The sequence below is a fragment of the Leptodactylus fuscus genome, chromosome 11 (assembly GCF_031893055.1).
Source record: "Leptodactylus fuscus isolate aLepFus1 chromosome 11, aLepFus1.hap2, whole genome shotgun sequence".
Taxonomy (NCBI): domain Eukaryota; kingdom Metazoa; phylum Chordata; class Amphibia; order Anura; family Leptodactylidae; genus Leptodactylus; species Leptodactylus fuscus.
Window position 1 is genome coordinate 29,142,180 of NC_134275.1, and position 23,588 is coordinate 29,165,767.

The 23,588-nt window shown below is 40.0% G+C and overlaps 1 protein-coding gene across 4 annotated transcripts in view; it reads left to right on the forward strand.

The window, feature by feature from the left end:
• The window catches only part of DENND1A (DENN domain containing 1A), a 553,473-nt gene that overhangs the window by 12,453 nt on the left and 517,432 nt on the right, over positions 1-23,588 (forward strand). For all 4 annotated transcript variants that reach the window (XM_075260171.1, XM_075260173.1, XM_075260172.1 and 1 more), the window contains exon 2: positions 5,096-5,166. In XM_075260171.1, coding sequence (XP_075116272.1) covers positions 5,096-5,166 — 71 coding nt within the window. The remainder of the gene's footprint in view (positions 1-5,095; positions 5,167-23,588) is intronic.

The following is a 23,588-nucleotide window of genomic DNA, read 5'->3' on the forward strand; positions in this document are numbered from 1 at the left end:
TCCTGTGTTTCTGGAGGGGAGACTCGCACAAAACCATGAACTTGCAGCCTATTAAACCCTATTGCAGATGTCTTAGAACTTAATTTTACTTGCAGAAATTTCAGCAATAAATCTGATACTTGTGAATACTATCGTACAGATCTATATTTGATGCTGCTGGGGTCCCACAGTTCTGTCTACATTTTGCTCCTGTATCAAAATACAGAAAATGACAGCTCAGCCAATAATAGGCCGCAGTGGTGACTTGCTTCAGCGACAGACCACCCGAAAAATGGGCAGAATTCTTGTTTATAAGATGATTGTGTCTCTTATGTAACACATACGCCCGAAACCAAAGCGGTAATGTTGGGGAATAAATATTCCTGAGTAATATGCATTCCCGATTATTTTTCCGGAGTTGTCCCATTAAATTCCAATATATTTAAAAATAATTAAATAAAAAAAGTTATTCTCTTTCAATATGATTTAAAAAAAAAGTATAATACTGCACATCTATGAGGACATGAAAGATCCTCTTTTTAAATCCGTTTTAAAATTGACAAGCCCATTTCAGAACAATGAAAAGTTCAATAATTTTATTTAATTAATGAAAGAATTTTTGTGTTAATGCAGTAAAAAAAAAAAAATTCTAACCTTGTATCACTGTAACTGTAGCAACACAACTTATATGTCATTCATACTGTGTGGTGAAACTAATTGAAAAAAAAGTATGTTTATTTGTTTTATTTATTTATATATCCCTCCAACACTACAAACTTTTAAGTTATTCAATACATTATATGTTCCCAAAAATGTGCCATTACAAAATAAATTCACCCTGCAATAACAAGACTTCATGTAGCTATGTGGATGGTCCTATTTTAAGTGGTGTATCTTTAGGAACATATTTTCTCTTTTGACAGTTTCTATGGAGCATTGTATTTTTCTGACATCCAAATGCATGAAAATGCCACGGTGTCTTCAAAGGTGTTTAAAGGAAGTTCCTCTATTGAGTACCGTGTTAATATGTATTGTGTATAATGTGATATATCTAATGTTCAGTAAAGGCATGTTCCAAGACTTTTTCTTTTTCTTTTGTTATATTGTCACTGGTGGGTAAATGAACATAACACACAACTATTCTCCTGTCCACAGTCTCCAGTGGTGACAGCTCCGTAGGTCTATATACAGGTCCCCTGGATGTCACATGCTGTTTGTGAAGTGGCCACCATGAGACCTGTGACTGGATACAGTGGTCCCCTCACACAAACAGGACATCACTTGTGACCTCAGCCAGGGAGTTTGAATGTAGGAGAATGGGGCTACCGCTGGAAACACAAGCCCTAAGGCAGGATGAGTACTTGTGTTTATTGCCCACCAGCAATATATATAATATATATGTGTGTGTGTGTGTGTGTATATATATATATATATATATATATATATATATATATATATATATATATATATATATATTACAAACCAAAAGTTTGGGCATACCCTCTCATTCAAAGAGTTTTCTGTATTTTCAAGACTCAAGACTATGAAGGCGTCAAAACTATGAATTAACACATGTGGAATTATATACTTAACAAAAAAGCGTGCAACAACTGAAAATATGTCTTATATTCTAGGTTCTTCAAAGTAGCCATCTTTTGCTTTGATTACTGCTTTGCACACTCTTGGCATTATCTTGAGGAGCTTCAAGAGGTAGTCACTGGAAACGGTTTACACTTCACAGGTGTGCCCTTTCAGGTTTAATAAGTGGGATTTCTTGCCTTATAAAAGGGGTTGGGACCATCAATTGTGTTGTGCAGAAGTCAGGTGGATACACAGCTGATAGTCCTACTGAATAAACTGTCAGAATTTGTATTATGGCAAGAAAAAAAACAACTAAGTAAAGAAAAAAGAGTGGCCATCATTACTTTAAGAAATGAAGGTCAGTCAGTTCAAAATATTGGAAAACTTTGAAAGTGTTCCCAAGTGCAGTTGCAAAAACCATCAAGCGCTACAAACAAACTGTCTTGCATGAGGACCGCCCCAGAAAAGGAAGACCAAGAGTCGCCTCTGCTGCGGAGGATAAGTTCATCCGAGTCACCAGCCTCAGAAATCGCAGGTTAACAGCAGCTCAGATTAGAGACCAGGTCAATGCCACACAGAGTTCTAGCAGCAGACACATCTCTACAACAACTGTTAAGAGGAGAATTTGTGCAGCAGGCCTTCATGGTAAAATAGCTGCTAGAAAACCACTGCTAAGGACAGGCAACGAGCAGAAGAGACTTGCTTGGGCTAAAGAACACAAGGAATGGACATTAGACCAGTGGAAATCTGTGAAGCATGGAGGAGGAGGTGTGATGGTGTGGGGGTGCTTTGCTGGTGACACTGTTGGGGATTTATTCGAAATTGAAGGCATACTGAACCAGCATGGCTACCACAGTATCTTGCCAGCGGCATGCTATTCCATACGGTTTGCGTTTAGTTGGATCATCATTTATTTTTCAACAGGACAATGACCCCAAACACACCTCCAGGCTGTGTAAGGGCTATTTGACCAAGAAGGAGAGTGATGGGGTGCTATGCCAGATGACCTGGCCTCCATAGTCACCAGACCTGAACCCAATCGAGATGGTTTGTGGTTAGCTGGACCTCAGAGTGAAGGCAAAAGGGCCAACAAGACTGTTGGAAGACCATTACAGGTGACTATCTCTTGAAGCTCATCAAGAGTGTGCAAAGCAGGAATCAAAGCAAAAGATGGCTACTTTGAAGAACCTAGAATATAAGACATATTTTCAGTTGTTTCACACTTTTTTGTTAAGTATATAATTTCACATGTGCTAATTCATAGTTTTGATGCCTTCAGTGCGAATCTACAATTTTCATAGTCATGAAACTACAGAAAACTCTTTGAATGAGAAGGTGTGTCCAAACTTTTGGTCTGTACTGTATATAATGTCTTGGAACACCCCTTTAACTGACTAACTTTGTTAGTGCTGTGCTTTACTTGCCTTATTTTACGGATTCTTTTTCATCCACAATGGAAAAATTCTCCAGACTCCCCATACACCTGAATGCTTGGTTCATCCAAGCATAGGAAATATAGGAGCAGTGTAGTCCTGCCCTAGTGGATGGGATTTGTAGCGATTGGGTGAGATGGAAATAACCCTTTTAAGTGTTTGTGTTCGATCCATATTTGATGGAAATGTATTTATTTATTTTTTTAATTTAAAGAGATTCCAGTATAGAGTATAGCTCCTCTAACCATAAAGATCAAGATTACTGCTGGAGATAGCTGTGTTTAGGTATATAATGCCTACTGTATATATGGCTGCCATGTTTTGCAGATGGATTGGATCCTGGGCAGGTGACAAAACCCCCTCGCCATCCCCCAGTAGGTCTTATAGACGGGTTCATGGCTTGAGAGAGAATAATTACACCATTCTTGTATATGTCAGTACTTTGCTTATCCAAGAAGGTCTTCACTGTACATTTTCTGTCTTGTAATGCGTTTTGTAGATTTATGTTAACACCTTTTCATATCACTCCTTAAATTTTTGTTTTCTGGTAAATCCATGTAGTTGCGTAAAACAGTCAGCAGGGCAGGAGGGAGGCATCGCCTTCAGGAATTACTCAGTTGGCAGAGTCATGTGTGATTTCTCAGAGATGGCTGTTGGCCCCTTGCCATATTATTATACATAATGATATGCTACTTCTTTGCTTCCAGCTTTTACAGTTAATGTAATACTTACCAGACATATATTTTTACAGTTTATGTTAAAAGATAATCCCACAGCACCCAAAATTGGCTATCTGAAGTGCATGGTTACCTAAGTACTGTACTTTGCAACCCACATCTGTTAGCACATAGGGCGCATCTATTTCTGCATTCATAATGTAGCCATCATAAACTCTATAACCCCCTCAGGAAACTTGTCTGACTCATTTTAAAACTCAATCTGATGTTGGTATTTATTGCTATTGTTTGCAAATGGATTTATTATACTGGATCAGGATGAAGAAAAGTTTGTTCTTGTACCGTGTTCGCCAGTGGGTAGGAAATATTAAAAAAAACAAAAACTTGATAGTCTTCAGTAGTTGATACCTTTTTAATGGCTAACTAATAATGATGACAGATTACAACGTTTCGGAACTCTAGGCTTCTTTCTCAAGTAAATTTGAAAACCTTTTCAGGATGGTAACATGACTGTGATGAAAACAGTGCCTGGGCAATGCAGTCGCTAAGCTAATATTAGGGCTTCTAGAAGGCTTTAAGGTGGTATTTCAGAACACAGGCACAATAACGGAATATATTGTTCATTATTTAGGGTTAAATAGACTAGGCATTTAGTAGGCAGCAATGGCACTCTAGATATGAGTGATTTATTTGTGACTATCATTTATTTATTTGCTCACTTGTATAGCGCCATCATGTTCTGTGGCGCTTTTACAGACTTTGTGAGTCGCTATAGATGGTTATATACCAATACACGCTGTGAACTGATTTTTCAGTCCCCCAACGCCACATAAACTTGTATACTTAGAGCTGTCAAGCATGCCGGTTTACTAGCAGAAGGGGATAACTGGCTTTTGGATATCTGTAGTATTGCTCCCCCCCCCTTTCTTCCTGCTGATTTTGCAGGACTGGTTACTCATGTGATGCGTATAGAGGTCTCCCGTCATTCCCACAAAGCAGTTGGCAAGAAAAATAAGGATCCTTTTATGGTCAGGTGAATATGCTGTTACCAAAGGTTCCTGGTGCCATCTGAGAAAACATACGGACTTACCTAAGCTGATTGTATGAGGGATCAGGACTGAAAGCTGGTGGTTTGACTGATGGCTGTCTAATATGTATGACCAGCCTAAGACTCTATTTACACTTGTCAAGACAGTCATATGTTGAATTGATCAATGCCGGATCTGCACAGCATGGACCCATTGACCTCAATGGGTAGAGTATGCCTCAGATAATGCACGGCTGGAGAAGTCAGTCGTCTGAATAGGGTTAGAATGATTTGTGAGCTTATAGCCTATAGAAATATTTCTCTACTTTAATAGATTTGATTAAAAAAAAAACAAATGTTATGTCTGTCATATTAATATTACATTAATTACCTTTCAGGCAGAACCCGGAGAACACATTTGAAGTTTATGTGGAAGTGAGCCGTCCTGGAGAAAATGTGTCTAAGCAAGGTATTGGCCCTCTATTATTCTGTGACCGTCTATGTCTTATGTAGTTAATGCCTTGGTTATTTACATTCTGGTTAAAATCTTGTTGTGAGTAAAATTGGTGGAAAATCACCAGAGTGTGGGAAGACGTTAAAAGTATGTGCACCCTGCGGAGAGTGTTTCATGGAGCTTGAAGTGACTATTAATGCACAAGTCCCAGAAGAATATAAGTGATGTAACCCTTATACAGGCGCATTCTTTCATCGCTTGCACAGCCACTTTGTGAACTCGCCAAGGTAAAAACTACACGTAACTTAGTTATAGCAGACTGGTTCCATCCAAGACAGGCTGCGGTTTTCAGTAGGCAGGTAAGGTCTTAGCATCCTGTGTTTTAGATCTTGGAAGTGTGGAGGCTCTTGAGAGACACAATTAATGATGTTATGCAGACTGGATGTGGCCCTCTGGGTTTAATGGAGTACCGTGTGGAGAATTGGCCAGGAGAAGCCTCCCTGCTCTGCTAAGCAGCTGTAATAGACAAAGTGCCCTCAGGTACTGTAGCTTCACCCTGCTTCCATACTTCTGAACAATGCTTGTGCCATTATCCTTCTAAAAGATCCTGTGGCTGTTGCATGTTGAGGTTTTCAACGATTCCGTTACTTTTAATCTTGCACACTCATCCTTGTAAAATATACAGTGTTTGCTGAATGGCTGAAACATGATGTTATAGATCTGCCATTCTTAGAAAACCTTTTTTTTTTTTTTCCCCTTCTTTCTGAAGCATGCCGGTCGATAACCTTTCCTACGCTCACTTAGATCACTTATTCATCCCTCTGAGATGATGCCGTCCGCCTTTTACCATTTCTGTTTCTCTTCCAGTTATTTCCTTAATTTTAACTGTTTTCCTAAAACGATAATTCTCCTGCCATGCTTTACCTTAAAGAGCATTTCGCCCCTTATAAAAATCTGATGTGTATCCCTGAGCTATTCTATCACATCAGGTTTATTATTTTATTCATACCTTAGTAATGAATACTAATAGCAGCCAGTATGACTCAATGTAGTTATTATGAAGTGTTTCTATCATTTTCCACACTAGTATGTGATTTCATATTGTTTGAACCCCATCAATTTTAAATTTATGGCAAATCCTACTGAAAAGCCAAAACTTTGAGAAGGGACTTCAAATATCACTTTATTAATGTTGATTGACCTGCTATTAAGGCCCAACGAATGATTGACTACCCTATAGAGTTATATATTGTCTTATAGCAGTACAGCAGACCAAGGTAACTCTTACATTGTACAAAATAAAAAGAGCACACAGTAAAGATTAACTTTTTCTAAACACTTGCCATCACTGGTCTTGTTCCCTTTTCCTAAGTCATTTAGCTTAAATCTGATTAACCTGTTCTTAAAATGGAACTGATTGTTGTATGCCTAGTAGGAGCATCTGTCACCTGAATTGATGTGTGTGTTAGGGTCTTTTCATGATCACATCTCAAAGATCAGCAAGACATCTGCAGACAGAATTGGCTGAAGTCAAAAGTCAAAGCTTTACATAAGGGACAGAAGATCACTTTTTTTCAAATTGTAGCCAAAATCACAAAGCTATGGCCCCTCAAATTTCAGCAGAGCTGAAAGCAAGTTTCAGAGCTCCAATGCCAGAAGACCACTAGGTGTGCAGTGCACAAAGATCATCTACATGGCAGTGCTGCAACAGCCAAACCCAAGTCAAACTTGGACTTTTGACTACAGCTAATTCTGCCTGTAGATGTTGTGCCAGTCTTTGCATACTGAGATGCTATTATTGAACCAGTAGAACTTAACACCTCTATCAAATCACCAACTCTGGTCACAGAGACCCTAACCAAGTCCACACCAAGGATCAGCCCCCTTCGGAACTTGGTCAGGTCTGACATATGGCATTCCTAAAACAAATAAACTGCTATTTAGACCAGCACAAGTAATAACACTTCTTACCTCCTATATCTTTATATCGTTGTTGATAAACTTTAACAGTGATGACAGGTGTGTCAAGAATGTGTAAAAATAGGGGTGTTCTTGTTATTTTGTCCAACATCTGTGTATGTATGTAATAATTATAGTGTAATAATCTGTTCAGTTAATAATACAGTGAAAATACTTATAAAAAGTAATGTTGATAAAAAGGAGCTATGACCCTTGTTAGCCAGTTTAGTGTTCCTTTATTTTTAGAATGCCATCCAAGTTCTCATGGCCAGTGACCTTCTTACAGTCTTAATGGTTTCATTTGACCATCTTAGAGAATGGTGGTTGAATAATTGGTATTTAGTATCATAGACCAGCAGAGATGAGTACTTGATGGTAGCAGAGCAGACCCCTGCCTCATGATGGTACTCTCTAGGATGGACAAGACAATTGGAAATTGATGGAATTGCTGCATTAAGGCCCAAGTCAAACTGGCCACGAAAGAGTTATTACAACTCTGCCATTCATGCAGTGTTGAGGATTAGGGAAGGGAAATGCAGCTTATGTGTCAAGACAAAGCTTGTAAAAGGTTCTTTCACAAACTCTACCACACGTTTTCTCCCTTCCCTCCAAAACATCCTGCTTTGTTAAAATAAGAGATGAATCTCTTCTACTGAAATCTATTAACTCCAGAGCAGTTCATCATTGTTTGAGGGCAAAGGACCCCATTAGCATCTGAAAGACTCGCGCTTCCCATAATTTTGTTCCTACAGGAGTCTGGGAGCGGTTGAAGTACTTCCGTCTTTACTCTAGTAGTTGGTTTGTGTGCATGGCTTTCTGAAGCCTGTGAAGATCACAATCATTGGCCGCAGCTTAATTCCTTTGTATGGCTTTTTTACAATTATTACATTCGACAGGGTGGTGGTGTCACATAAGATTCTATCTTGTTAGTTGATGTTCTTCAATAGCTGATATTGAACCTATTTTTGTTTTTGCTTATAATGGAATTAGATCACTGGCTTAACTTTTTACCATACAAGTACAGTTTTTCTAAATTCTAAGTTTTTTGTGAAGAGCACACAGATTTTACACGGGCTCTGCGGTAACCTCAAACAGATGATCAGCATGGGTGTCTCCCTGAATTGATGCCTTATCCAATTGGCAAAACCCTTTTAAAGCTCTGCCAGTTTTGCAATAAATTGTATCATTCCAATAAAGCGACAGTGTGAATATTCTTGATTTTAAAATATTTTACCATACATATATATTTATTAAATCTGCAGCTCCAGTGCTCCGTACACAAACCAGGGGAGTGACGGAAAACTGCAGGATTAGGCTATACAGGGTTTCTGTATGGAGACGAAAACATAGTAGAATCCTAATATACCGCAGCATATCTTTTAAGGCTACATTCACATGACCGTGATTAACAGCTGTGTGATGCTCGTTTTTTTGTTTTTGTTTTGTTTTAACGGACGTCAAGTGACAGCATTACATTCAATGTCCGTGAATGGGGGCTATTCACATGTCTGTTATTTTGACAGTCTATTGTCACAGATCATCAAAATATAGGTCATGTCCTATATTTGTCTTTTATTCATGGATCCCTCCATACACTCAAATGTATGGGGGATCCGTGACAGTGAGTGCCCCTCTGGTGCAAGACTGCTTAGACCTCGGTCGTTTGAATATAGCCTAAGACTTTCTAGAAAATCTAGATTATACACAGTTCCAAGGCTGAATATACGTACTTGGTATAGCTTGGCAATTAATCGAAAACCAAATAACGGAAACTAACAGTCAGTCTGACTGAACATGTCCGAACCAGAACTGTGGGTATCTTCTGGCCTCCTGACTGACTTAAAGGACTACTGTGACCTGTGATTGGGCTTCAGTGGTCACAACCATTACTAATCTGCCTGACCCATGTAACCACTAAGGCCTGTCAGGAGGCTGCAAAAGGCCTGAAGAGTTATTTTTGAGACAATGAGAGGTGAGTAACTTTATTTGTTTTTTAGTTGTTTTTTTTTTAATGTTTGCTCGCTCTCCCTGGGCCTCAGTGTATTCTGCTCTGCTGTCTCAAGAGACCATAGAGTACAATAATAGCAGTTCTTTTCCCCACAACAATCAACTGTATATGCAGAAGCCAGGTCAGGTTATGATGTGGACCCCAGGTGAAAATGTATTTCGATTTATATATTAATCTGTTACAATCCATAAGTGGGGCATAACCTAAATAATAATTCATTAATTTTAACTGAGTTATAAGGCCCAATTGATCACAGTTTTTGTTTAGGTCATAAATACCCAGACCCATATTTGGGTGTTGTGTATTTTGTTTTTGTTTTTTGTTTTTTTAATTCTAATGTGTATACATGAATTGTGGTCCATTCACAGAGGGTCACTATTCATACTATTCAAATCCTGAGCGAATTTCAATTCTAAAAGAGGTTTGATTTTGGAATTTATGCTTTTTTTCTTTGGAAATATTTGTCTAAACTTCCTGAAAGTTAAATGTTGCTCAGAATGAGGATCTGCCCTCGATGAATCACTGGAAACTGCTAACTTTTCATGTTTAGAGCGGAATTATTTTTCTTTATCTGAAGAGTTGCTGATGTAGAAATTAAACACAAAGCAGTTTTTAAAGAGGACCTTTCATCAGATTGGGCACAGGCAGTTCTATATACTGCTGGAAAGCTGACAGTGCGCTGTGCCCCGGGTAAAGCGCTATGGGTCCCGGTACCATAGCGCTTTACATTCAGAAGGGCGTTTCTGACAGTCAGGTACGTCCTTCGTGACGGCAGCGCCTATCACGCTTTACAGTGTGAGCGGGGAGGGACGCCCCCTCCCTCTGCTCACAGTGCTCGTCCATAGACGAGTATTATCAGGAGGGGAGGGGGCGTTCCTCCCCTCTCACACTGTACAACGTGATAGGCGCTGCTGTGGAGAAGGACGTTTCTCGCTGACTGTCAGAAACACCCTTCTGACTGTAAAGCGCTACGGTACCTGGACCGATAGCGCTTTACCCGGGGCACAGATCGGGAAAGCCGATAGTGCGCTGAATTCAGTGCACTGTCTGCTTTCCAGCAGTATATGGAACTGTCTGTGCCCAATCTGATGAAAGGTCCTCTTTAACTTAGTACAATAATGCTTTTTTTTAATTATTATTATATTTTATAGCTAATAGGCCATACCACTAACTCTGATTCTTCTATTTTACATGGCCCTGCTCCAACTTTTTCACAAATGGCTGACAGCCATGGGCAGGCAGAAGCAATAAAGATCCTATAATTGAAAAGCCGGCAATTGACTTTCATAAAAAGTAAATATGTAACACACTATATATCTAATTATACAATATTAATAATTTCATAATGAAAAATAATCCTTTTATTTTGAAGTCTGAGTCATTAACTAAAATTGGTCATAACTCCGACTCCATTGACCTGTACACCCAGCTACTAGATGGCTACTAACATGGGTGGTTTAAAGCTGTACCATGGGGGTCTCTTATAGGATTTATTCCAGAATAGATATTAAAGAGTTATGCATGGAGATTTTGGCGGTAGTGTTATGAAGTGGTGCTTGTTGGGAAAATTACAACAGTAATATATTTTTAGAAAATTCCTTTTTGTTAAATTAGTTAACCAAAAACAGACTGATCAGTGTTTTGCCTAGTGGATCATCGCTGTTGAAATCCATGGGCTGCCCATTGTATTATAAGCATGGTCAAAGTTCTACATAGAAGGAGATACTTTGTAGCCCCTTTTGGAGAAGGTCCTACTTTGACTGTTGAAGAACAAGTAAAATTAAAAGGGTTTCTGGACACCCAGGTCCTCTATGGATCAATTGTTGGAAGTGCTTTTTGCTTCAGAGACCATAGGGCATCAAGTTCATTGGTGACATGGCCTGTTTTTAGCTTGGTGACCTAAAATTTATAGCACTGCTTTGTTTTCTGTACGTGGGCAGCAAGGTGGTTCAGTGGTTGGCACAGTGGTTTCCTCCCACATTCCATAGACCTCCTGAAGTATTGTGAAATATGTTGGCATTACATAAGCAAGAGAAATAAATAATTGCTTGAAGAGGACGTCACACACTTCTGAACAGCACCATTTCTTCAAATAGCTAATCTATAGGGAGTTCCTAGGTATTGGACTTTAAGGTGATGCCTTCTCTGCAAAGAAATTGTTTATAATTATTTAAAAAAAAAAAAAACATTTGGATCAGAAGACTTTCCAACATCAGTTTCTATTTGTGGCGAAAGTTCTGGTTGTCTTTGAGAATTGGATATATGGCTGTTTTAAGTAAAATCTTTGTCTATGAGTTCCTGCTTACTTACCAACTTGCTTTAGTAATTCTTAGACTAAAGAAACATTTCACAAAGTGTCACTGGGAACATCTTGCTTGCCGACCAGTGTTCAGTATGGAATGGTCCTTTTTCTCCTCCTCCGAAACGTGTTGGATGTGTCACGGAGAAAGAATACATAGGCTACAATTCATTCTTGCATCTTCATAAGGGAACCCCTCTTTCGTGTTGATTTATCTTCTCCCTTTCTTCTTTCCATGCCTGACATCCTCATCAAGTTCACAGTAGGCTTGCTTTGTTTGCTTTATGTTCAACGCTTGATAAGATTTTTTTTTTTTTTTTCTTTTTTGCCCCATTGTTTTTTGAAGCAAGGACAAGACTTGCCAGAGTCTGGTGACGGTTTTGTAAAGCCACAATACGGTCATTGTCTACCGTTGAATAATTGTGGCTGCTTTTTGTGCTACCAGAACTAAGGCATTGGCTGTGAACGAATTCCTTCTTAGTGTGAAAGGGGACTAATCCATGTAAATACAGAAGAAAAATAAAGCTATACAGAAAAAGGGAAAGACTGCTAAGCAGGAGGGCAGAGGTCAGCAATTTAACCTTTGACCTAACAAATAAGAAGCATGAATTGGTTTACAAAAGGGAGCTTCTGTGATCTGTCAGTATTTCTATTGAGGACATGGCAAGAAGGGACAACTGACAGGCACTGCCTTTTAACTGCATGTAAAAACTTAGTAGTTGGTATATGTAGGTAAGACTTACAGTTTGATATCTGTCTGTGGTTTCTACATGAAATCGGTGGTAAAATGTAATTTATGTATAATAGACTAGGCCCTAAAGCAAAATGAAACTCCAGTGTAGACATTTGGCTGTATATAGAATTGTGATATCACACATTACCACAATTGAACCCGAGTACTTGTCTTTGGGTAACAAGGTCGCATGCCACCTTTAAAACACTCACAAAATGATTCTTTAAAAAAAAAAAAAAAAAAAATTCTTAAGTCACTGGCTATTTTGTTTCTGCATTATGGAGGACCTTCCAAAACCTCTACCAAGTCCAGTTCTTTGTATCACTTAATAGACTTTGGTTCACTGATTCCGGTGCAGTTGGACTTTTTTTTTTTATCCCCACCTTTCCTGAACTATCAGTGCAGTTACTTTAGGTGCCTCATACACTATTGATGCGCTGTACTGTCAGATGGGCGGTGTCAGGCAGGAGCAAATAAGGGGTGTGATTCTGAGCTCTGACACTGGATGCCTCTGAATCACACCCCTTATTTGCTCCTGCCTGACACCGCCCATCTGACAGTACAGAATTTTAGTAGTATGGCCAGCAAGAAAACTAACTGCACAGATTGCTCTGGTATGGTGGGGACTAGAGGAAGTTTTCCAGCTATAATGGAGTGGTGCCTACTGAAAGATGCAGAAATGCTGTTGAAGGGTCCTCATTGGTGACCAAATGTTTTTGTGTTACAGATACTGGTGGTAAAATTTGTTACGGTAGTTCTAGTGACACTAATAATAATAATAATAATAATAATAATTAATAAATTTTATTCTAGTGATACCATTCAAGGTGAGTTGTTGTAATTTTGTACTGAGCTGTCAATTTATTTTTGGCCCAGGTAGCTTATAACTTTGCAGTGTATGGGATTGTGAGAGGTCATAGAAAAATGCAAGGGGGTGTAATTCTGAGCTCTGGCATTCTCTGCCTCCTATTTGACTGTGTCAGAGCTCTGTCTTCATCTGGTTTTTAGCATCTATTTTTGTATCCGCAAAACTGATTAGTTAAATGGTTGATCGAACAGTGTTGTGCAGTACCATTCCTCTGGTATTTACAAAAAAAAGAGATGAATGGGTGTTACCATTCCCTTTGTCAAAGGGGCGTGTCCCAAAATAGTTTATCACTGTCAATGACATGGGGTCAGTTTATGTAGAGACACCCCTCACCTTCCCCCAGTTACATAGTAGATGCAGTTGGATGAAGACACAATTCCAACCTATAACCCTACAGTGTTGATCAAGAGGAAAAAAATAAAATAAAATGACGCTGATGCCAATTGCCCTATGCCAGGGAATAAAAATTCCTTCCCAACTGCAAATCTGACACCGTATAAAACCCTGGGTTGGTAGCACTCAGTTGTCAAGCTATTTGTACATTTTTAGATGGAATAAAGGAACAGCACTGCATAGAATTATAAGAAAAGATTCTTCAGAATGCTGGTTGTTATATGAGGAATACAAGCATCTATAAGAAAAGACTTGTCCGTAGTGCTCATGGATCCCCTTTAATTCTGTGAAGATGTTAAAATCTCTCCCTAGTGATTTCTAATTTACGTCTGTTATACCTTCTAAGAACTTATGGTTAATGCTAAGTTCACAACAGTGCCTGGATTCCGTTCAGGGTTTCTGTCCCTGAATCTGCTTAAAAAATACAGGACTCTTCTCTCTCCGTTTTTTGGGCAGAAACCCAGAGGACTCCATTATAGTTTATGGGGTCTGCGGGTTTCCGTGGGTAACCACTTTTTAACAGATTAGGTTTCTGTTCTTCGTGTCCCCAAGCGGACCCAAAGAACGGAAACCCAGACACAAGTGTGAACCTAGTATAAATTGGAAACTGTGTCTTACCATTCTCTTTGTCACAGGGGTCTCTCCCCCTACCTACTTTAATAATGTCAGTATTGATTGGACACCACTATTCCCCCAACTGGTACGTCCACCTCCCACTTGTCCATTTCTAGGAGGAATAACAGTAGAATGTCTTCCTAGAAGTAGTTTGTTTAGCTTTCGGAAAGATTCTGAAAGGTGAGTATGTATAGTTATACAGTCATGGATCCTCTGCTCTGGCATTGCCATATACTTGTGGAGATTTGCTGTCCAGTCTGACAGTACTAAGTGACTATCCCTGATGATCCTGTTCAGTCTACTCATCTAGGGCTTAGGGATAATTTACTCAGATGATCTGTAGGCAGATGTTAGCATGTATATAGCGTATGCGAAGACAAATATGGATGCCTATGTTTGCTTGTTCATACTATTTTAAGAGACTTGTGAAAAATGATTGGACTCCTTTTACTGGGCACTGCTAAGACTTGGAGCACAGTAGGAGGTTTCCATAAACCCTGCCAGTATGGAACCATCACCAAACCAAGCTTTGGAGTAAAATTTTATTTCATTCTTCCATTGTTTGAGACACAAGTCATAGCATAAAAAAAAAAAAAAATCAAAGAAAATATTCATTATTTCCATACGCGAAAATAACTTACTAGTGACTCTAAAGTTACAACCTTACTGCCAAAATATCTTACCACTCTGATGCTCTTGTAAGAAGTAAGCTGGTATTTTTTTTTTGTGACAAAACATTTACCTAGATTATAATAATAATTATTATTGTTTTATTATTATTAGCTATTTTTTTTCACACTAAATATAAACGGCATATAATGCAAAATAAAGTGGTCACCTGGATACTAGTAGTCCACTATGCCCAACAGTCTGCAGTACCACAAAAGAATCATCAAAATTAGTAGATGATGACTAAAATGTGATGTCTAAGAACACATTGGTGGAGGTGATAAGGCAACACCTAGCACCCTCATCAGTTTCATGTGGATGGCCTACCATAAGGATAGGCCATCAGTATCTGATTGGGAACAACCCCGTTAAGGCAACAGTGTTCATGTGTTCTCATTAGGAAGAGGGGAATAAGTCTCTGACAAACAGCACTAACTGTGGCTTATAGCACCTCCATTGAGAAGATAAAGATTGAGCATGTTAGAATCCAACATGCCTGACCCTTCTTTACCAATCATCTGACGTTCGGGGGCAAGTTGGCACACCCCCCCATAGATATTGGAAGTGTGTCCGGACCTGGCTAGGTCAGCTAACATCCTTTCAAAGAGGTTCTCCGATCAAAAAATACATACAGTATACTTAAAATTGCTCAGACTGCTATATAAAATGTTGCTGACCTTTTTCATTTTTGTGTTTTCTTCTTCTACTCCCTAAATTCAAAAATCCTTAATGTTTTCATTTTTCTGCTTACGTAGTCATATGAGGGCTTGATTTTTGCGTGTCAGGTTGTACTTCAAAATGGTACCATTTATCGTGAAGTTTACCGCATGAGACAAATATTTAGATTGTAATAGTTTGAGCGTTTTCGGTCTTGGGGATGCGTAATGTGTGCGTGTTTACATTTATTTATTTATATGTGATCTAGGGAAAGGGGGTAATTTTAAACTTTTAGGTTTTTTTTTTTAATTATTTTAATTTTTTTTTTTTTTTTTTTAAATCTTGCCCCACACCACCCAGGAGGCTTGAACTTGTGATCTTTAGTTCACCAGTTCCATAAACTGCAATATTATAGACTGTATTGCAGTCTATAGTAGATTTGCTATGTAGCTATTGAAGCCTGCTGCTGGGAGGATTCAGTAGTTACATTACTATGGCAGGGCTGGGAGCCTTCAGGAGGCTGCCGGCTGCCATGGTAATGGAATGTATCCCACTGCCCCATTACAGAACCTAAAACAGAAAGTAACCATTCAAATGCTGTGGTTGCATTTGACCGTGGCATCTGAGTGATACAGCGCCCGTGATCCAGAGTCCTCTCTAGTCATGAGCAATGCTGCCGGGTCCCTGCTGTATGAAACAGTGCAGTCCTGGCAGGTAGTATGGCCGCTTTGTTTCAGAGTAGCCGCATATTTAGTTTGCACAGGATGTAACTGTACATCCTGGTGCGCGTAAGGGTTAAAAGAGGTTATTCCAAAATTGACACTCCTCCTCTGTGGATAGGGGGTAAGTGTCCAATCGCTGGGGGCCTGAATGCTGGGTACCATAGTTGATCAGGAGGACGGAAAACTGAAAGTACCTCTAAATCCATCTTGTGAATGGGAACATCAGTGTGTTTGAGTAACCAGCAGCCCATTCACTTCTATGGGGCTGCGGGAGCTGCCAGAGATTACATTCCTGGGAGTCCTCTGGGCATGAATAGAGCACCAGCCAATCAAGGATTTTGAGGGACTTTCGGTCTTCCATCTTGCTGATCACTGGGGAACCCATGTTCAGACCACCAAAGATCAGATACTTATCCAGTGTCCTGCGAATGGGGGGAAATAAATATTCTTATTGAGACAACCCCTTTAAGAGATCAGCACATAAATCCATGTGCACAAACCTTAATGAGTTGAATAAATGTTGTAAAGAAAAGTGGGCCAAAATTAATATAATATAATAATATAATACATTTTATTTATATAGCGCCAACATATTCCGCAGCGCTGTACAATTTATAGGGTTCAGATACAGACATACATAACAAAGAACGTCATTTCACACAATGGGACTGAGGGCCCTGCTCAAAAGAGCTTACAATCTATGAGGTACATCCTCCAGGAGTCATACAAAAAAACATTACTTCCAGTTATTGCTGCCAGAGGAGCTTCTACAAACTTATTGGTCCATGGGGTGCACTTAGTTTTTCACACATGGCTTTTCCATTTCTGTGTATCTTCTTATATCTGTCACTGACTTCCAGAAATAAGTTACTCAGCACCACTACTAGGTCTATGATTTTCATGTCCAATGGCTACCCCATTAGCTAGCACTCCTTCTCTACGTATTTACTGCTAACTTCCAGTACCTTTCTGTTACCTCTACCCACCACTATCTTCTGGGTTGTAAAATAGAAATAATTGATTAAAACTAAAAAAATAAAATATTTATTTTTGTTTTCTTCACGGTTTGTCAGAATGTGGAATGACCCTGACACATCTAGTCTTGTAGCAACCCTGCGGAGAACACAGAGGTTAATCTCCTGGAGATCTCTTCCAGTTTGGGTTGAGGTCAGGGTTTGGCAAAGAGGCCAAGGCTTAAATGTCTATCACAAGAACAGTCCCTAGTAAACTATGAGAAGAGTCAGATAGCCAGGGTTTATGTGAATAACGCTGGGCTCACACCAGCGCTTGTAGTGGGTTTGGGGATTCCGTTTCCCCCTCCACATGAAAAATGTGAAGAGATGTGAACCTAGTTTTAGAAGTCTGCTTCTTGATCAGTGCCTCCATTGCTGAGATATTAGCTTTTTGAGCTGTTTGGTTCAATGAGGGCCTTAATCTTAAATCGCACAAGAGCTCGGATTTGCAGCACCCAGTACCCCCAAACCCTTGCTCCGTCCCTGCTATGAATAACATGTACACTGCCTGGCTGTCATGGTTTACAGCAGGTAACTGTGTACAAGGATGTAGCAAAAATCTAAGGAAACATTATAGGGAAAACTGTCCCTACGCCATGGCGGCTTGCTATAGTCCCTGCCTGCGGGTGTTGATCTAGCTAGCTCCAATCCCGACAGCTACTCTGTCTCTGAACACAAAGACCTATACAGATAGAAAAGGAAAAGGGCTATAAGATACTAGGATCTAGCGAGAAGCTTACTGCAAGACAAAGTGCTGGGAACTAAGTAAACTTGGTGAACTAGCAAGCCCAGCATGCCCACCAACACACAACAGAGACAGGAAGGGGGAAAATAGTGAGGAAAGGTATTACGGGTAACAACCAAGGCAAACTTCACACAAGAGGTCTATCACCACTACCCCCAGACTAGAAACTTTAAAACTCTAGATAATGCACTAGAATACGGGCCAAGAATTAGCTGCAACTACAACAAAAACCAGCAAGGAATGAAAAGACAGCCAGCCTGAAAAAGAGCCTGGCAACACCTGATAGGATGATACAAATGAACACACGTGAGGCTTACAAACTCCAGCAGACAAGTACAAGAGAGACGGAGACTAAACACAACCAGGCAAATAGTCACTAGGCTGAGAACCAACCAGGGTTCAAATCCTTACAATGGCTTTGTCAATCATAGTTTGGGGTGTTGGGTGGTGGTGGGGGGGTTGTTTTTTTGGTGCCATGAAAGCAAGAGTGACTCCCTTGTAGCACCAAAACTGCTCATTTGTATCAGGGGAAAAAAAGCAAATATTTTACCATTGAAAGGATCCAAAAAAAAATCTATTTGCATGAACCCTGGCCATGTGCCTGTGCTTATAGTTCAGTAGGGACTGTTCTTGTGACTGTCACCCTTTTGCAATGTTTTGTATTCCTGGTGGGGGGAGAGGCTCCTGCTGTAGCTAGTTTTCTTTAAAAAAAAGTCCTTCATATACATACGCACTACATGTACCATTTACCTTCAAAGCAGGTTGCTATAGACTTTCTTTGATGTGCACACACAGTAATGATTTCTTCTCGGTAACTTGTTGCTTGATTTTTATGCACTTTTTCTTATAATATTGATCTTAAACTTTCAGCGGACACTTGAAAAAATATTTTATAGATTTCCTAAGTGATCCTGGAGAGCTGGCAGGAGGCTGGAGATGATAGATTGCGTATCTCGGGATGTTTGTGCTGAGGATAGTGTGAAATGAACTGGAGTACTAGCTCAGTCAAGGTGTTCTCATTTCCATTTGCACTCATTAGTCCTGCCCAAGGAGTGTTAAAATGTACGAACCTACAGCCTAGCAGTGGAATCAATCACTTCTTGGCTATCAGACCCCGTCTGCTACTTTTATGTTGTTGTGCAGAGCTTGGTTTATATTATTGCAGTGATGGATTTCACTATTGTATAAGACGTGAGTAGCAGTCACAGACTCTACGCAACACAATAGATTATGGGTATCATTAAAAATGCATATATTTTAATAATTGACAGACCTATTGTGACACACAATGCTTCGCCTACTGTCAGCTATTCCTCTCAACCCCTCTGTATGTATACATGTGTACTCGGCTGGATTAAATCTGGTGGTGTTCTCAATAGGCTGTGGGGTAGAAGTGTCTGCCAGACATCTTATCTTCATTGAGAATGAAGATAAGATGAGGATCAGGCATGTTAAAATCCACCTAGCAGGTACTTTCTTCTGACGTATACTAACATGGAAGAGTCTGGCCCCCATATAGATTACATGGTTGTCTGGTACCGCCAGTATTCATCTATTGTGTAAGGCCACTTTAACCCCCCTACTGATGACAACGACCTGTGCTTGTCATAATAGAAAAGACCAATATTGTTTTGGGCAAGCACAGATTGAATGACCACAGAGTAGATGTCTCTGCTACTTCTCCGTTCACCTCCGACTGAAAGGAGATAAAGTGAAATAACTCTGGGATAAAATATTCCTAGTGAAGTGCCCCCTCCTCTTTAATGAAAAAGAAATCTACTGGTCTGCTCTCTTGTCCTGCTTAAACTGCCTCACCATTCTCTGTATGAGGTGAATGCAACAACATGTCACATCCAGAGACTTGCATGTTTTTGTTTTGTTTTTTAAAAGTTTCCCTTCCCAGGACTGAGTGTGTATCTGATGTGGGTTTGCAGTGAAATGCACATGGCTGACACTGAGTACATTCTGCTATACACTTCTGTCTATGGCGGTTTCTGATTCATTCTATTCTGATGACATGGAGCAGGATAGGACCTGATCTATAATCATCAATGTCATCAGAACAGAATGGATCAGAAGCCCACATAGATGTGAATGCACAACCGAATGGATGTCACACAAGTGCAAACGCTGCCCCAAATTGGATCCATACTCTGTTGTCTCCATGGGGTCTAAATAAGACCAAAAATGGACCAATGCCTCCAACGTCCATTAAACCTGGAATGGTCATGTGAATAAGATCTTAACTCTACTTCTGCATCCAGCTTGTGTGTTGTCTGTCCCGTGCTTGAATGAAAAGTAACGTTTAACCCCTCTTATGTTAGGTTCACACTAGTGTCACCCCTCCTTTGTTCTGGTCTGTTGGAAGACCAGAACAACGAAGAGAAGAAATAGTGGTAACACATGGAGTCCACCAGACCCCATTTCCTATAATGGGGCCTGGGTTCTGTCATTTTAAAACTTAAAGGGATTCTATTATTAAAAAAAAACCTGTTTTTAAACTAAAAGCATATAAGAATAGCCTTTCTAAAGGCTATTCCTATTCATCTCTTAACTTTATCTTGCAAGTCCGTGTCGCCATTTTGAATTTTTCGTCTTTATGCTAATTGTGCTCCATTCAGGCGCTGCCTCTGTCTTCTGCACCTGACACGTTTCCCCCTCCTCACTCCTCTTCTTACACGAGACCACCGGCCAACGGAACAGCTGACTGCACATGTTCCATCGGCCATTTTGCAGTGGTTTCGTGTAAGAAGAGGAGTGAGGAGGAAGAGGTTTTTTTTTTGTTGTTGTTGATGGAATCCCTTTAAACTGGTGGAGGAAAAAGTCTTCCATGCAGGTCTTTTTCCTCCTCCAATTTTCAGGCGGACATTGTGACGCAGTGTCCATCAGAGAGTCCAGCACAAATGCCTTACACAGATGACTCCTGTTCCCTTCTTTTGTTGCTTCTACTCTCAGAAAAAAAGTAATTAAAGCAACACAAAAAATGTACCTTTGATATTGACAGAATTGTAAAAAAGTCACATAGCTGGGATATTTTTTTCCCAATTTTAATGTCACTGTTGGGAGGTTAAAGGGAATCTACTAGCAGATGTGTAGTGATGTTTGTAGTGATGCGTAAGGCAATGTATAAGCTTTGTAATACTTATCCTTTATGCAAATGTGCTAAATGGTGGATTATCAGGAGACTGGGGCATGCCCATGGTGCAACATCTAGCTCATTTGCATAATACATGCTGCATATAGAGAAATCTACTGATAGACTCCCTTTATATAGTCCTGGTATCTGATAGCTAGAAACATAGAAGATTGGCAGCAGAGAAAGATCACATGGTTCATCTATCTTAGTAATTTTAGATGGCCTCAGCCAAGAAGCAGTAGGAGCAACAATAAAGCAATGCAAGAAGGCTTCATCCTACAGTACGTGCCAATTTTAGATCGGGCATTGTTTCTATTTTTTATTCACACTTTGCATCTTTGGCTTGAACCTGTTGCTGCGATTCTGCATGTTCACATCCCAGAGTAGCAGTGTCGGGAGCTGGCAACATTTATAATTCATGTCCCACTTATTTTTCATATGCTTAAAAACTGTGACTTATAGGTGTGAATTCACAACCTTAGACTGAGCGGCTTGTGTGATGCCTGCAAACGGATGAAATGGCCACATTGACAGCACTTTTTTTTTTCAAGCCATTGGCATATTATAATTGTGTTTTTTCTTTTTTTTTTTCTTGCCAGTAAAATGGACTATGTAGGGAACCTGATTGGTTGACTACAGGCACATTTTCTATAGTATACAGGTGTAGCACAGTTGAACTAATAGTTTGCTGCAGCATTGATATCTTCCCATCAAATACAATAAAATCCATCAAAAGGCCTTTAAATAGCTGAACAATGCGAAGGCCATACAGCGAGTTTGGCCAATGTCTCAAGTTAAATGTTACTACATCTGTATGTGATTCTTTTTTCTCTAAACACCCAGCCCCCGCCTACTTTCTAAATGACATAATTTATCAAAAATGTATATTTACTGACATCCCAGGGGAGGTTATGTGACCGCCCTAGGGACATTTGCTGGTTATCCGGTGACAAACCGTGTCCAGAAACAGAATGTCACTTCTACTCCCACCCCTCCCCTATCCACTCTATCTTACTTGCCTATCTTCCTTCCAGGCTTCTTCCTGTTCTCTGCCGGCACCCGCTATAGTTCCAGCACTGCTTTGTGCTCTTCAGCCGATAATCCACCCCTACTGCGCAGCTCCCACGCCTGTGCAGTACAGGTGGATCTTTGGCTGCAGAGAACAGAGCAGCGTTGGGACAATGGCGCACACTTGGCAGAATCAGAAATGAGAGATGGGCTGCCCTGCAGGAGGAAGAGAGATAAGTATATAATGGGGTCGGAGGTTAAGCTCAGTAGGTTGGGAAGGGCTAGTAGTGGGTGGGATAGCTAGAGAGACAGTGAGGGGGTTATGGGAGGAAGGGGCGGGGAGTGAGGTGATAGGAAACCAGTGTGGAAGCTACATAGCAAGAATCTGAACCATGTAAACAAATGCAGAAGATACCAGAGAGACCCAGAAATCACTCAATACACTGCTAAAGGTATATGGGTGCATTTATTAACCCATTAATAGCACCCTCACCTGAATGTCTGTCACTCTTCTGACTTCTTTCATGTATTCTGTCCTCATACCTCTAAAATCCTGCTTCTCCTCACTCCTGATCTGACACCACCTTGACGTTTATATTTCTTTCACTGTGCTATGCCTCCGCACAATATTGCATGGGCAGCTAGAGACTGTACTATATCTACCTACTATAGAACAGTGGAATTATCACATTACCAACTAGAGGATTGGGACTGTCACTGCTGCTTGGGGACAGTAGAACTATCCTTTTATTTAAAAAAAAAAAAAAGTCTCCTATGTAATTGAAGAAACCAAAAATATACAGTCATGGAGGCTCCTTCATTATAGGTGTGCAATATCAGCTGTCCCATGTCAGCAGTAGCTAGTGATAGCATGTATTGTGTTCCCTCCCCCAGAAAGCCTATATGTTACAGTCCAAGATGTTAGAGTCTTACAGAAAAGTCAGTTTCCTGAGATGGTGAACCCCAAAAGAGAAAAGAAAACCATGTTATTGGTGGGGGGGTCGCCAAAATGGGAAGAACAACAACTGAATAACTAAACTAAGTGATTGATTAGATAGATGGATGGATGGATAGATACACTATTCACTATTAAGCACTGCACCTATTATAGAAGTCCATTGTATGGCACAAAATTCATGACACTGTACATTGCGGGAGTTATTGTGCAGAGATACTGACACATGCTGGATGTCCATCTATCATGTGACAAGAAGAGAAGGCCTGGACCACAACTAGAACAGCTCTTAGGAAGCCATGTCAATAAAGAAAGTACTTTTACTTGTACTTATAGTAAAGATTCTAGAAACAATGGTTAAAAAAAAAAATCTTACTACACTAGGTGCACAGTTTGATTTTCCATCCTTCGGGTCTGCTAGGGGACCCAAAAGACGGAATCCCTATCAGCTCAAAAAGTGGTTACACATGGAAACCTGCAGATCCCATAGACTATAATGGGTTCGCCATGGTTCTGCCCAGTTTGCACCATTTTTATACTTGCAGGACTTTTCTATCCACAGATTTTAAGCGGAATCTGGGTCGTAGTGCCTGATTCACTACTGTGAACCTAGCGTTATAAAGTTATCTAAGTTCACTGCCCACAGGGACCCCCACC